The sequence below is a fragment of the Ostrea edulis genome, chromosome 8 (genome assembly GCF_947568905.1).
Source record: "Ostrea edulis chromosome 8, xbOstEdul1.1, whole genome shotgun sequence".
Taxonomy (NCBI): Eukaryota; Metazoa; Mollusca; class Bivalvia; order Ostreida; family Ostreidae; genus Ostrea; species Ostrea edulis.
In genome coordinates, this window is record NC_079171.1 from 18,865,155 (window position 1) to 18,881,352 (window position 16,198).

At 35.0% G+C, this 16,198-nt stretch overlaps 1 protein-coding gene across 13 annotated transcripts in view; it reads left to right on the forward strand.

Moving 5' to 3' along the window:
* Positions 1-16,198, forward strand: part of LOC125661219 (transformation/transcription domain-associated protein-like) — a 114,283-nt gene that overhangs the window by 64,498 nt on the left and 33,587 nt on the right. For all 13 annotated transcript variants that reach the window (XM_056147064.1, XM_056147066.1, XM_056147067.1 and 10 more), the window contains 18 exons: positions 1,141-1,257; positions 4,366-4,425; positions 5,028-5,095; positions 5,604-5,715; positions 6,341-6,430; positions 6,901-7,148; positions 7,483-7,636; positions 7,922-8,029; positions 8,222-8,295; positions 8,477-8,576; positions 9,045-9,140; positions 9,878-10,009; positions 10,190-10,279; positions 11,156-11,365; positions 12,055-12,287; positions 12,688-12,854; positions 13,318-13,496; positions 15,324-15,466. In XM_056147064.1, the coding sequence (XP_056003039.1) occupies positions 1,141-1,257; positions 4,366-4,425; positions 5,028-5,095; positions 5,604-5,715; positions 6,341-6,430; positions 6,901-7,148; positions 7,483-7,636; positions 7,922-8,029; positions 8,222-8,295; positions 8,477-8,576; positions 9,045-9,140; positions 9,878-10,009; positions 10,190-10,279; positions 11,156-11,365; positions 12,055-12,287; positions 12,688-12,854; positions 13,318-13,496; positions 15,324-15,466 (2,381 nt within the window). The remainder of the gene's footprint in view (positions 1-1,140; positions 1,258-4,365; positions 4,426-5,027; positions 5,096-5,603; positions 5,716-6,340; positions 6,431-6,900; positions 7,149-7,482; positions 7,637-7,921; positions 8,030-8,221; positions 8,296-8,476; positions 8,577-9,044; positions 9,141-9,877; positions 10,010-10,189; positions 10,280-11,155; positions 11,366-12,054; positions 12,288-12,687; positions 12,855-13,317; positions 13,497-15,323; positions 15,467-16,198) is intronic.

Consider the following 16,198-nt stretch of genomic DNA (forward strand, 5'->3'; position numbering starts at 1 on the left):
GTAGAAATCTCTAGAGATTGTTGATATACCACCCGTTAGTAGAAATCTCTAGAGATTGTTGATATACCACCCGTTAGTAGAAATCTCTAGAGATTGTTGATTTACTGCCCATTAGTAGAAATCTCTAGAGATTGTTGATATACCACCCGTTAGTAGAAATCTCTAGAGATTGTTGATTTACTGCCCGTTAGTAGAAATCTCTAGAGATTGTTGATATACCACCCGTTAGTAGAAATGTCTAGAGATTGTTGATATACCACCCGTTAGTAGAAATGTCTAGAGATTGTTGATATACCACCCGTTAGTAGAAATGTCTAGAGATTGTTGATTTACTGCCTGTTAGTAGAAATCTCCAGAGATTTCCTGTTGAAAATTTTTCATTCCTTTAGAGACATCTTTGGATTTCTCAAAAAAAAATCTCAAACTTTATAAGTTTAAGTTTTCTTTTATTTGAACAAAATCTCAGACTTAAGTCAAAGTTTTGACCTACATGTAAGTTTGTTTTGAGAAATCCAGGCCAGGATTAGATTAAGTGCCACAAATTTTGACGTATAGGTGATAGTGGAAGTGGGGGTTCTGTATTGTGCTAATGTACCTACCGTGACACTAGATCTCCACTCTGTCGTAGCTAAAAGTGCTAATACCTACCGTGACACTAGAATAGCTAAAAGTGCTAATACCTACCGTGACACTAGATCTCCAATCTGTCATAGCTAAAAGTGCTAATACCTACCGTGACACTACTGTAGATCTCCACTCTGTCATAGCTAAAAGTGCTAATACCTACCGTGACACTAGATCTCTTAATCTGTCATAGCTAAAAGTGCTAATACCTACCGTGACATTAGATCTCCACTCTGTCCTATCATAAAGACCCTAGACTCTCACTTCTAATGACGGGTGGTTGTCTAAGGAACAATCATTATCTATGTTAAATGTCTTAGGAGTGACGCGGCTCCGAGATCAAGAATCGAACTTGAGCTTCCCAGTTACGAATCGAATGCCAAAATCATTAGGCGACCATGAGTGATAGAAATCTCTAGAGAACTTAGAATTTGTGTGGCATGTTCCAGACTTGTTAGACTTATTAATGGTGTGTTTCTGGTTAACTTTATATGAATACTTTGTGGTGTATTACAGACTGTGGAAAGCGTTCCAGTAACAGCTGGAACAAATGACCTCCAGTTCCAGATGATCAAGTTGATTAGCGTGCTGACCAAGTATGAGGAAGCATGGCTGTCTCAGCACACACAGATTGTAAGTTAGAAATCAATACACACAGATTGTAAGATAGAAATCAATACTCACAGATTGTAAGTTAGAAATCAATACACACAGATTGTAAGTTAGAAATCAATACACACAGATTGTAAGTTAGAAATCAATACACACAGATTGTAAGTTAGAAATCAATGCACACACTGTCAGATTGTAAGTTAGAAATCAATACACACAGATTGTAAGTTAGAAATCAATACAGACAGATTATATGTTAGAAATCAATACACACAGATTGTAAGTTAAAAATCAATACACCCAGATTGTAAGTTAGAAATCAACACACACAGATTGTAAGTTAGAAATCAACACACACAGATTCTCACACAAATAGCATTGAGTATAAAAAGAGACTTTACTGTTATATCTGGACAACTAGTGTCCATTGAAGTACTGTATGTTGTGTTATCACATTGAAGTACTGTATGCTGTGTTGTCACATTGAAGTACTGTATGCTGTGTTATCACATTGAAGTACTGTATGCTGTGTAATCACATTGAAGTACTGTATGCTGTGTAATCACATTGAAGTACTGTATGCTGTGTAATCACATTGAAGTACTGTATGCTGTATTATCACATTGAAGTACCGTATGTTGTGTAATCACATTGAAGTACCGTATGCTGTGTAATCACATTGAAGTACTGTATGCTGTGTAATCACATTGAAGTACTGTATGCTGTGTTATCACATTGAAGTACTGTATGCTGTGTTATCACATTGAAGTACTGTATGCTGTGTTATCACATTGAAGTACTGTATGCTGTGTTATCACATTGAAGTACTGTATGCTGTGTTATCACATTGAAGTACTGTATGCTGTGTTATCACATTGAAGTACCGTATGCTGTGTAATCACATTGAAGTACTGTATGTTATCACATTGAAGTACTGTATGCTGTGTAATCACATTGAAGTACTGTATGCTGTGTAATCACATTGAAGTACTGTATGCTGTGTTATCACATTGAAGTACTGTATGTTATCACATTGAAGTACTGTATGCTGTGTAATCACATTGAAGTACTGTATGCTGTGTTATCACATTGAAGTACTGTATGCTGTATTATCACATTGAAGTACTGTATGCTGTGTTATCACATTGAAGTACTGTATGTTATCACATTGAAGTACTGTATGCTGTGTAATCACATTGAAGTACTGTATGCTGTGTTATCACATTGAAGTACTGTATGCTGTGTAATCACATTGAAGTACTGTATGCTGTATTATCACATTGAAGTACTGTATGCTGTGTTATCACATTGAAGTACTGTATGTTATCACATTGAAGTACTGTATGCTGTGTTATCACATTGAAGTACTGTATGTTATCACATTGAAGTACTGTATGCTGTGTAATCACATTGAAGTACTGTATGCTGTGTTATCACATTGAAGTACTGTATGTTATCACATTGAAGTACTGTATGTTGTGTTATCACATTGAAGTACCGTATGTTGTGTTATCACATTGAAGTACTGTATGTTGTGTTATCACATTGAAGTACTGTATGCTGTGTTATCACATTGAAGTACTGTATGTTATCACATTGAAGTACTGTATGCTGTGTAATCACATTGAAGTACTGTATGCTGTGTTATCACATTGAAGTACTGTATGTTGTGTTATCACATTGAAGTACTGTATGTTATCACTTTGAAGTACTGTATGCTGTGTTATCACATTGAAGTACTGTATGTTATCACATTGAAGTACTGCATGCTGTGTAATCACATTGAAGTACTGTATGCTGTGTAATCACATTAAAGTACTGTATGCTGTGTTATCACATTGAAGTACTGTATGCTGTGTTATCACATTGAAGTACTGTATGCTGTATTATCACATTGAAGTACTGTATGCTGTGTTATCACATTGAAGTACTGTATGTTATCACATTGAAGTACTGTATGCTGTGTTATCACATTGAAGTACTGTATGTTATCACATTGAAGTACTGTATGCTGTGTTATCACATTGAAGTACTGTATGTTATCACATTGAAGTACTGTATGCTGTGTAATCACATTGAAGTACTGTATGCTGTGTTATCACATTGAAGTACTGTATGCTGTGTAATCACATTGAAGTACTGTATGCTGTATTATCACATTGAAGTACTGTATGCTGTGTAATCACATTGAAGTACTGTATGTTATCACATTGAAGTACTGTATGCTGTGTAATCACATTGAAGTACTGTATGCTGTGTTATCACATTGAAGTACTGTATGTTGTGTTATCACATTGAAGTACTGTATGTTGTATTATCACATTGAAGTACTGTATGCTGTGTTATCACATTGAAGTACTGTATGCTGTGTTATCACATTGAAGTACTGTATGTTGTATTATCACATTGAAGTACTGTATGTTGTATTATCACATTGAAGTACTGTATGCTGTGTAATCACATTGAAGTACTGTATGCTGTGTTATCACATTGAAGTACTGTATGTTGTGTAATCACATTGAAGTACTGTATGCTGTGTTATCACATTGAAGTACTGTATGCTGTGTTATCACATTGAAGTACTGTATGTTGTATTATCACATTGAAGTACTGTATGCTGTGTTATCACATTGAAGTACTGTATGTTATCACATTGAAGTACTGTATGCTGTGTTATCACATTGAAGTACTGTATGCTGTGTTATCACATTGAAGTACTGTATGCTGTGTTATCACATTGAAGTACTGTATGTTGTATTATCACATTGAAGTACTGTATGCTGTGTTATCACATTGAAGTACTGTATGTTATCACATTGAAGTACTGTATGCTGTGTTATCACATTGAAGTACTGTATGCTGTGTTATCACATTGAAGTACTGTATGCTGTGTTATCACATTGAAGTACTGTATGCTGTGTTATCACATTGAAGTACTGTATGCTGTGTTATCACATTGAAGTACTGTATGCTGTGTTATCACATTGAAGTACTGTATGCTGTGTTATCACATTGAAGTACTGTATGCTGTGTTATCACAGTTGAATATGTTAAAAATATCTACATCAAGGTGGAGGTTTCTCTAAACATCTAGAGACTGCCGATATTTTGACTTCTCGTTTATTTCAGGTCACCCATTTGTTGTCGATATGGAAAAGTGAAGGTTTCCTGGAGAGACATAAAAAAGTGGTTTGTAGTTTGATTGTTTTCTTATTTAATGGAGATATGGTTACAATTTCATGCACATGTATTTTGGAAGATTATAATCTTCTCCATATTTTCTGTTTCCTTAATGATTACTACAATATATGGTACCTATCATTTACATGAGACTTTTCAGTCTTTGTCATTGACAGAGTAATTGAAAGGTAAAAAAAAAAATGTACAAACTTAGTGACGTTATGTGGAGTTACATGTATGTCAGAGTGAAAATCCTTAATGTTGTAAACAACACAAACAAAAGATGTACAACAAGGCATTACTTGTTTGCAATTGATTATTTCTCCAATTGTTCATCACTGTCTGGAGTTTTGCTATGTACATGTAAGTACAGAATATTACATGTACAAGTATCTCAACAGTATGAATGTATGGACAAATGATAATTAGGGGTAAAATTAATAACAAAAGGACTGACCGGGGAGACCAAATGTATGCTGGATAGGTGGAGATGTGAATAGGTAGTCATTGACTACTAATTAGAGGTTTCCGTTGTTTAAAATACTTTGTGAAGTGATATAACTTTAGAAAAATCTTACCAAAATTTGATGGAATATTTTCATGTTTTGTAGGACTCTGTGGACTTTGTGATTTGGAAGGAACCAGCTCTGCTTGTGAAATGTCTGCTGAATTACTTCAAGTAAGAATTAATTCATATTTCCAGTCTAAAGGTCAGAATCTGCAGTGCTTACCATTCCCTAGAGGTCAAGGTCACATGGTCAAGGTATGCTAGGCAATACTTCTTGCTGAGTCGAATTCCCTAGTAACATAGTACAAAGCAGTAATCTGATTTTGTTTTTACCTGTAATAGACAAGATGTATGTGTGTACTATGTTGAGTGTATGTATATGTACTATGTTGAGTGTATGTATATTTGAGTAGTAAACAATGATTATTGTTATATATAGGTATTTGCCAGTGTACATTAATTATCAGGTACCACACTAATTGTTATATCTAGGTATTTGTCAGTGTACAATATATAATTATCAGGTACCACACTAATTGTTATATTAAGTATCAGATACCACACTAATTGTTATATTAATTATCAGGTACCACACTAATTGTTATATTAATTATCAGGTACCACACTAATTGTTATATTGATTATCAGGTACCACACTAATTGTTATATTAATTATCAGGTACCACACTAATGAGATTGAGCTGCTGTTTCACATCCTTCGTTGCTTCACCACACGCTTCATCATCCAGTTCCAGTTTGTCAAGGACTTCCTAGATAACGTGGTGGCCACAGTCAGTGACATTTTACATCAGATTTATTTCATTTCCTAGTGGTTTATAAATTATCCTTCATTCTGTTTCATACAATATTAAATACAGAAATGGATGATTGATTGGAAGAAAGTTTAAATCTTTACTAAACATGTTTTCTAGTAATTGTGGGTTTCTGTAAATATGATGAATGTACAGGATATGAAAAATAACTCCTCTTTGATTGAAATGAAATTTATTTCCTCAATAGATAGTAGGCTTTGTTACAATAAAAACCTTTATGACATTTCACTTACAGCTGGTGACATCCCTCTATGAGTGAAAAAAATTTCAAATGAGACATAAAACAACCAAACATGATGTAGATAAAAATATTATTTATGGTACTTGTGCATCCAGAGTTGGGTGGCTCTTTTGAGACTAAATTGTACAGGGGGGAAATTTTACTCCACAGAAGCAGTAGAACTACAATGATTATTTAATAATATTTATGATGAATTCTAATTACTTTATAGTACTGTAGAAAATTTTCTGATGGTAGTCCCTGGCTCAGTCCAAGATCATTATGAAAGGTCCACTGTTGATTGGATTTATTTGTCTTTAAGAACAAAGAGATGGATAAGTAATTTTAGCCCCTTGTTTACAGACATACACCATTGAATGGAAGAGGAGTGCTTTCTTTCAATTTGTGGACACCTTTCATGACCAGACATGGACACAAGATTTGAAAGCCAAAGTAAGTAAAATTAAGATGAATGACGATTTGAAAATGTATTTCTTTGACATCTGACTTTGCTTTGAAAATTGGAATTTGAGAGTGAAAGATGCATGTCATAAGATGTGTATTTTCAGTAAGCAGCAATATTAGCTTTGACTTTGAAAATTTTATTTTGTTGTAAAAATGTGTTATTATCAATGTTAGTTTTTTATTTAACTTTAACCATAATTATTGATAAAAATAAAACAAAGTTTCAGATTTTTATCAAAATGAAGGTTTCTTTGAATATACACTGTATATAGCGCTACATAGAAATCAATTTTTGTACGGGAAGACAATGAACCTGAATTGATTTTCAAACACAAAAGTTAATATGTTTACATTATTTCTTCCTGTCATTGAAGCAGTAAATCACAGTTTTTGACAACAAAATGACAGCTTATAATGCTTTAAGTTGAACAAGCTTCTACATAATATTTGATTTCTAGATCCTGCAGCATATCCTGATTCCTTGTTTTCAACATGCTTTTGAGAAAAGTGATGGAGAAAAACTGATTGGGGGCCCACCGACTCCAGACCAAGATAACCCGGAGAACATCATCAGCGCCTTCATTACCAAAATTATTGACCCCGAGAACCCGTTTGGGACCTCAGATTCTGTTAGGATTCTGCTGCTTCAGTTATCATCTCTTCTAGTGGAGCAAGCCTCTTCTCACATCCATGATGCCAACAACAAGTAAAGAGAACTGCTCAGTCCATCTCCTGCAGTCTTCATGTTTTATCATTATTCAGTTATAAGTTATGAAACCTTCAAATAAGCTTTAATTAACCTATAGTTGATGATGACTCAATATGAATAACCAAAATTCTCAAAGGGACAATGCACAATAAACAGAATATTTGTACATGTATATGGTATTATATGGAGTATAGACTAGAGCTTTTTGAAATCCCTCTTATTTATAAAAGTTGATTATAATTAATGCTATACAGATGAGATTTTCATTACACATTGTTGTGAATGACTCTTCTGTTGTTGTGAATGACTGTCTTCTGTTGTTGTGTACTAGGAAGCAGGGTAACAAGTTGCGACGACTGATGACGTTTGCCTGGCCGTGTCTACTCAGTAAAAATTGTGTCGACCCGGCCACCAAGTATCATGGGCATCTCCTACTGTCTCACATCATTGCAAAGTTTGCCATCCATAAGCGCATTGTACTGCAGGTCAGTGAACGTTTAGTAACGGTGAACGGATACTACAAAGAAATTGTGTGTACTTTTTGTTGGAAGAATATTTTGAATTTTTATTTCTCCAAATTATATAAGGTTTGTGATTTGTTTCTATCCACCCAAGATTGAACTCCTGGATAGGGTATTATTTTTGCAGTCTGCAACATAATTTTAAACTTAATTTTTGTGAAAAGAATGGTCAAATTTAGGTGAATATATATACATACAAGTACAGATTCTCTGTCTCTAGATTGATTGAGATTTATGCCCTATTGCCAGGTGTTTCATAGCCTCCTGAAGGCCCACGCAGTGGAAGCCCGGGCTGTGGTTAGACAGGCCCTGGAGATCCTCACTCCAGCCATGCCCGGCCGTATGGAAGATGGAAATGTATGTATTCTTTTATAAGTGACTGTTCTATCCGTATACCGCGCATGAACAAACAAATTTTGTACATATAGTGTGTGTCACTGATTACTTAAATGTGTGATTATGCTCAGTGAATATTGTCTCCTGTAGTAGATAAATCATCTTCATGAATGAATATTGTGTGATATATACGCGTGTACATGTCTGTTTCAGGGCATGCTGACTCACTGGACCAAGAAGATCATCGTAGAGGAGGGTCACACCGTCGCTCAGCTGGTCCACATTCTGTCAGTACTTTTATTTGTGTAACCTTTTCAGATTACCAGAATGGTTCAGTAAATGAAATAATGTATTTACCTTGATTATGTTTCATAGTAGAAAAATCAATGCCTCTATACTTTTATACATGTAATCATAACATTCTACATTTATAGACATCAAGTTTTGTATGTTTATCTGTATTTGTAGACAATTAGTTGTGAGGCATTACAAAGTGTATTATCCGGTCAGACATCATCTAATTCCTCACATGGTCAACTCCCTGCAGAGACTTGGATTCACATCTAGTGTATGTATTGATTCATCCAGTGGTCTATATAGATTCATGTATTCTGTATAAATCATGCAGCAGTCTAGTGATAGGGGAGATTGTGCACATACATGTATTTTTGTGAAGACATTTTTAGCTTACACTGTAATGCAGGGTTCTACCAGTCCTCAGGATTTGACTGGTCAGAATTTCCTCCGCCAGCTAAAGATCACAGTGCATTTTATTATTTGGACTGATAAAAATCTTGAAATGTTTGATACCACAGAAATGTATTTCAAGAATTCTGCTTATGAAATTATAATAAATCCACAACTGTTCCTAAATTTTGGTTTATTTTAAATTCAGTGTTATAATGTTATTACTTGTTTCAGCTTATTCATGTGTAAATTTTCTTTTAAAAATCATCTGAAATTTACACATTGAACTGCTGTCACTTACAGTAAGGTAAACACACCTAAACATGGTTTTTTAAATACAATTATGCAGGCCACTATAGAGCACAGGAAGTTGGCTGTTGACCTGGCAGAAGTTGTCATCAAGTGGGAGGTCCAGAGAGTTAAGGAAGAGCAAGAGACAGTCGAGGTCAGTACTGGGGTGGATCCAAGATTTTCATGCTTACCTTTACAACCAAATAGACTAATTCATTTCTTGAAATATTTTCAGTGTTCATTGGTTTAAATATGGTTGTTTGAGCATAGTTTGTGGACTTCAGTGTACCAAAGAATTAGCACATGTGTATCCCTGTCATTGTGTATTGTGTAAAGCAGTCTAAGGACAATTGTTTAGAGCAGTACAGTGATAGAGCTTTTCAAACAATGTAGAAAGAAGAGCTGAACCTCTCTCACAATCTGAAATACTTCTGTTTCACTCTGAACCCCAACCGGAATTTATGCTCCCTATTTTATTTTTACACAGTTTAATCTGACAGCCCTGTCTTGTCCATCACAAACTTAGTTTCCTAGTTCATGTCAAATTAGACAAGATTTCTTTGTACAGTGTACATGAAAATATTCTTTCTACAAACTATACAAAGTTATCATTGATGAAGAGGCAGTGTATGACGGACTGTAGCTAATTAAAGTGGGGGGGAGGGGGGGGGGTGAAAGTCAGTGGAAAAATTGTAGGGAGGCATCAGACTAGATATTTCTATAATACGTATACCACATGTAAATGCATGTCTATAATATTACAGCTTTATTCAGATTGAATTAGTTGGAGGTAATATTTGTAAATGCATGTCTATAATATTACAGCTTTACTCAGATTGAACTAGTTAATATTTGTGCTTGTGTACAGTATCTCATGATGTCTATTTATAGCCAACGCCTGACTTGACCCAGCCACTGCAACAAAATGTGCCAACAAAACGCCCAGCACCAGGGACTCCATTATCCGTGGACTCTCCCCAGGAAGCCAAGCGGTCACGACACTCATCGGGGGCCCCAAGTGAGGTCAGTTCAAAAAGCAGTAATGTTTTTTATTTTACTTTATTTTATTTAGAAAACTTAAAATAGTTTTGTGATGCAAGGGTAGGGGTTTGTGAAATGTTTTTACCAGCTGCAGGAGTTTGTTAATGATTATTTTTACCCAAGTTGGAAGGCATGTTTTAATCTGGTTTCTGTTTGATGTAGAGTAACAAGAGTGTGACAGAGAGCAACAAACCAATCGAGAAGAACTACTGCGACGCCGTGGTGAACTTCCTGTTACGGATCGCATGTCAGGTAAACTGTAATGTCTGAGCAGTAAATGTATAAATTACATATATACCTTCTGACATTATGACAGGGGAATTACACTAGATCAGTCAATAGTATGAGATTGACTGATGATCATCATTACATGTACACGTCAGTGACTGATGATCATCATTACATGTACACATCAATGACTGATGATCATCATTACATGTACACATCAATGACTGATGATCATCTTAACATGTACACATCAATGACTGATGATCATCATTACATGTACACATCAATGACTGGTAATCATCATTACATGTACACATCAATGACTGGTAATCATCTTAACATGTACACATCAATGACTGGTAATCATCTTAACATGTACACATCAATGACTGATGATCATCATTACATGTACACATCAATGACTGATGATCATCATTACATGTACACATCAATGACTGATGATCATCTTAACATGTACACATCAATGACTGATGATCATCATTACATGTACACATCAATGACTGATGATCATCTTAACATGTACATGTCAAGGGTTTTCACCCCATTTCATATACTCCTATGTGTATTGCAAAACAGTTTCATCCAGATTTGAATTTTGCCAAACTAAAGTTGTTTTTTTTTTTTTTGTTACTTTAAAGTAATGCATGAATATATATTTTGATGCTCAGTTTTATATTTGCTTGCCCAGTAAGGGTAAGTGCAAAGTACATGTAGGTGAAAATGAGAAGCGAGCTAAAGAAAATTTCTCTATCTCATTGGAATGAAGAAATTAAGTACCATGTATATTAACTTCCCTTTTGAAATGCTAAACTGTAAGACTAACTTAAAGGTTTTCGTTACTCTTTCTTTTGTAATGGTTGTAAATCTGTACAATCTTAGGTGAATGAGAGCCCAGGATCCCCTGGTGAACTGTTGTCACGGCGATGTGTGACTCTCCTGAAGATGGCGCTACGTCCAGACTTCTGGCCAAACACAGAGTTAAAGCTGGCCTGGTTTGACAAACTCCTGACGACAGTAGAAAACCACCAGCCAAACTTCAACAACATCTGTACAGCACTAGAGCTGCTGAGTTTCCTGCTGACAATATTGGTAAGACAATCTGTGATTCCACCAGTCCCGCTACAGCACTAGAGCTGCTCAGTTTCCTGGGCCGCGTTCAAGATCGTAGCGGCTACGTAGGGCTCGGTAGCGCTACGATCTTGAACGATGTGCTAGACTAGCCCTACGTAGGGATAACAAGCATTAATTCATACAGTGCGTTCAATATACCTAGATATCTAGCCTATCAGCTAGGCTAGCCGCTACAATCTTGAATGCAGCCCAGCTGACAATACTGGTAAGACAATCTGTGATTCCACCAGTCCCGCTACAGCACATTGTGATGGAAAGATAGGAATGCTCAGTCACAATTCACTCGTTAAACCATCATGTCTTATATGTAATTGTATCTTCATTATCATTCAATCTCTAGATTTGATTCAGTAAATGAACTTAGAAGAACATTAAAGGATCTGTAATTGTATATTCTGACTGCATGGTCCTCCATTTTATTTTCTAGTCCTTGTTTGAAAATACATGTACATGACTGTCATGTATGATGAAAAAATTGTAGCCTTTTTGTAATTCTGTTGAACTGACTTTCCTGTCAGTAACATTTTGTCCAGTCAGTAGTACATGCACTCTATTGCTTACTTTGAAAAATAAACTTATCCAATACTTGTTATGTGCACACACATTAATAAATTTTGCAAACATTAAATGACAATTTTCTTTTATAGAAAAAGGACACAATTCTCTCCAGCTTCAAGCCCCTTCAGCGTGGCATAGCAGCTTGCATGACGTGCCCCAACACCAAGGTGATTCGCGGTGTCCATAGCCTTCTGTCGCGACTGATGAGTTTCTTCCCCACGGAGCCAGTGACATCAAATGTGGCGTCTAAATACGAGGAGCTGGAATGTCTCTATGCATGTGTGAGCAAGGTTGTCTATGAAGGGCTCACCAACTACGAAAAGTAGGTCAATTACGAAAAGTAGGTTAACTGCAATCTGAATAATTATGTAGAATTTTACACAACATACCTTTCAAAGCTGAATTCTGCTGAATGTGAGGTTTGCTTATGAATTGTATCGTTGGAATGGTTTTGAAAGTGTGGATGACTACTGAGCGAGAAACAAATATGCTCCGAATCAAACTGTTGTAGCTCTTGTAGATTACATGCCTTATGTTTGTCTTTATACAATATGTATTTATTTTGTTTACTTGGATACAGCTTTGAAAAGTTTGATTTTGGATTTAACTGTTACATGTATCATTATCTTATTAAATCAGTATATATATATTTACATATGACCAATTTCAAAACAAAAAATTTGAAAATGATGTGATGAAGTGTGTATGCTGCTGAATTTCAGGTCAACCAATGGCTCCCCCACCCAGCTGTTCAGCACCTTGATGATCCTGAAGGCAGCATGCATGCACAACCAGTGCTACATTGATCGACTCATCACCACATTCATGAAAGTCCTGCACAAGATGGCACGTGAACATCTTCAACCCACCTCCACTGAGACAAGTCCTAGTAAGAAATTCTCCTTATGTTGTCTGAAGCTACTGATTGAGTAGGTATATTTGTGTCGTGTAAGTTTTCTGTGTTACCATTGACAGAAAGTAAGACTTTAATATCATGGATCACTATGTCGGTCTTATCAGCTGTCTGTTAATCTGTGCATTATAATTTCATGGTGGATGACACACGTTCCTTGAAACTTGCTAGTGATTGGCAGGAAGGGGGGGGGGGGGTTGCAGAATCTTAGAACAGATTGAGATTAATGATTGTTAAATCCATTTGAAATAAAATTGTAATCAAGTACATGTAAAAATGTACATGTTCATCAAAGGATATGCATATAATGCAAAGAACTTGCATTGTATGACTGTTAAATATGGAATGTTAACTAAACGGTGATTCGTAAATTAAAATGCTTGAATAAAGAATATTTTGGGATTATAAAAATACATCGTTTGTAATGCTGTCATTGCAGTGGCCAGTGAGCTGTTGATACTGAGCTTGGACCTTGTCAAGAACAGAGTCGGGGTGATGTCCCTTGAGATGAGGAAGAGTTTTATTGGTCAGATTTTGGTTGGACTGATTGAGAAAACCTCGGATTCCAAAGTCATGAAAGCTATCACTAAAATGGTGGAGGACTGGGTCAAAACAAAGGTAATCATGGGAATTAATGACCCACGGTCTATTGACTTTATTTACACGCCATGTAATACATACATACTGCAAACCAGCTTTTATCTCCAATGTGTAGGTCTGAAGTACATGTAAAACTGAATTCATCTTTCCTACTAACCTCACAAAATTTTGTTTACAGTTTGTAAAATGCATTATCTCATGACATTGTGTGACTCTTGTTTAAGGCCTTTTTTTTTTATTGAGTTGGTTTACGGATCCGCCACAATGATTTTTTGGGACGTTGGAAAAAAATAAAATGTTTTTCACTCCTTTTTATATTTCCGACGCTCTAATTTTTCCTTTTCACAAAAAAACAAAACAAAAAAAGAAAGAAAGAAAAGAAAATAGATTCCGCTGGACTGGATATTTGGACAGACGCCTCCGTCGATCGTTGAAATCTCGGGACAGTCCATAATATTCATGTGTCGAATATCAGTCAACTTAAGCCGGTGCTAACAATTATTCTGCACCATAGTAACAATGCTTTTTGCTTCCAATAAGTTAGCTGTTTATGAAACTAACTTCTAAATTAGCATTAGTTATGCATTGCATACCATTTAAATATGTAAATCCCAAAATAAAAACAAACACTTGTTTTCAGATGGTATCCATGACGTACGTTGGGTTGCATTAATCACCTAAACAAGTATAACCCTACCTGACCTTGCCATGCATACATTTTGCCGAGGATACACTTTTAAATTCTTATTAATGAATTTTAAAGAAATATTCTTCATAATTAATATGTGTAATTCTTCATACAGTATATTGAAGGAGGGTGAAAACATATTTAACATTATTGAATTCATTCATTGTATAAAATTTGTTGACTACCAACAATAAATTGATCTGACCTAGTATATATAAAATTCAGATTTTTTTAATAAATGTTTATAGGGTTCATGAATTTTATTTATAACTTTACTTGACTTCATAAATAAGACTTTAAAACTTAAAAGTAAATTTTTAGACAAAATTTAAGCTTGGTAAGGTCAGTAAGGATTTTAGTACTTCCGGTGATTAGTGCGTCCCTATATACATCATGGATGCTATCTTTTGAATGGAAAAACGATGTGGTTCTTTTATTTTGGGATTTACATAACTTAACGGTAAACAATGAACATTTGATAATGATAGAAAGTTAATTTGATAAACAAATAACACTTTTGAAGGAAACAGCATTGTTGCCATGGTGCACAATAGTCGCTCTATATCACCGTCTTAAGTTGACAGTGAACAGGTGAAGAGAATATTAAAGTTGATAATAAAACATTGACCTCAAATCAAGTTCATTTTTATTACTTAACATTTTGTCATTTGAACTTCTTTTTTTACCTCCTCTGAACGGATTTGAAAATTTTGAAATCCGTAAACCAATTTAAAAAAAAAAATTGGCCTAAGGACATGGGATACAACCCACCCCCACCCACCCCCTCCAAAAAAATTGTTATAGACTTTTGAAAAACTTTTTGTAAATGTTTTAATATTGCTAAAAACCCATATTTACCACAAAATTTCCCTACCCTTTATTTTTGCTTTATTCACAAATCTTTACTTGAAAATTCAATGGAAAACATTACCCAAAAAACTAAATCCTTCAAAAACTTTTTTCATTGAAGCTTAAATGTATTAATGACCAATTTACATTGTTGTTTAGTCAAATAATAGAGAATCCGATGTAAACACAGCTAAATCCTACTTCATTTGATGCATCCAAAATCGTGGTTATACTGGGACCTTTAGGCTGAAATTAGAGGATTGTATGATACACAGTCATGTGATTATGTGATTTATTTTAAAATACAGACCCCTATTGCCATTAACCAGTCCCCAGTCATCAGGGAGAAAGCTATCCTTCTAGTCAAACTGATGCAGCATGTGGAGAAAAGATTCCCTGATGAGCAAGAATTAAATGCTCAGTTCCTGGAACTCGTTAATTACATATACAGGTAAGATCTAGGAATTTCAGAGGTGGATTCACAAGGTATTTTATTATAATGCATTCTATTGTATGTACATGTAGGATTGACAATCTGTTTATATACTTGATCACTGAAATGTTCTAATTAATCTAGTTTTTATTTCTTTCACTCTTGGTTCTCTGTACACTCACTGTTAAGTTTTCATTCTCTCTTCATTCTCTACATACACTCACTGTTAAGTTTTCATTCTCTCTTCATTCTCTACATACACTCACTGTTAAGTTTAAATTCTCTCTTCATTCTCTACATACACTCACTGTTAAGTTTTCATTCTCTACATACACTCACTGTTAAGTTTTCATTCTCTCTTCATTCTCTACATACACTCACTGTTAAGTTTTCATTCTCTCTTCATTCTCTACATACACTTACTGTTAAGTTTTCATTCACCGTTCACAAAGCATTCAGCTTTTGCTCAAGCAGATAAACAAACAGTGAATAATTTTAATGAGCAAAGTGAAAATTATTACCCCTGGGTTCAGGTCCCATGCTGGGGCCTAGCTTGATCATGTGTTGAAAATGTAATTTATTATAGAAAACCTTTACTCCTGAACATCAAGCAGGCAAAATGTTTGCATGATTATAATGAGCTCTCTTTGAAAGCTAAGAATTCATTTGCCCTTTATAAACTCAAATAGGAAATCACTGTGATGTGATAAACTTGCTCTCCTCTAAAAGAATTATAAATTATTGATTGTG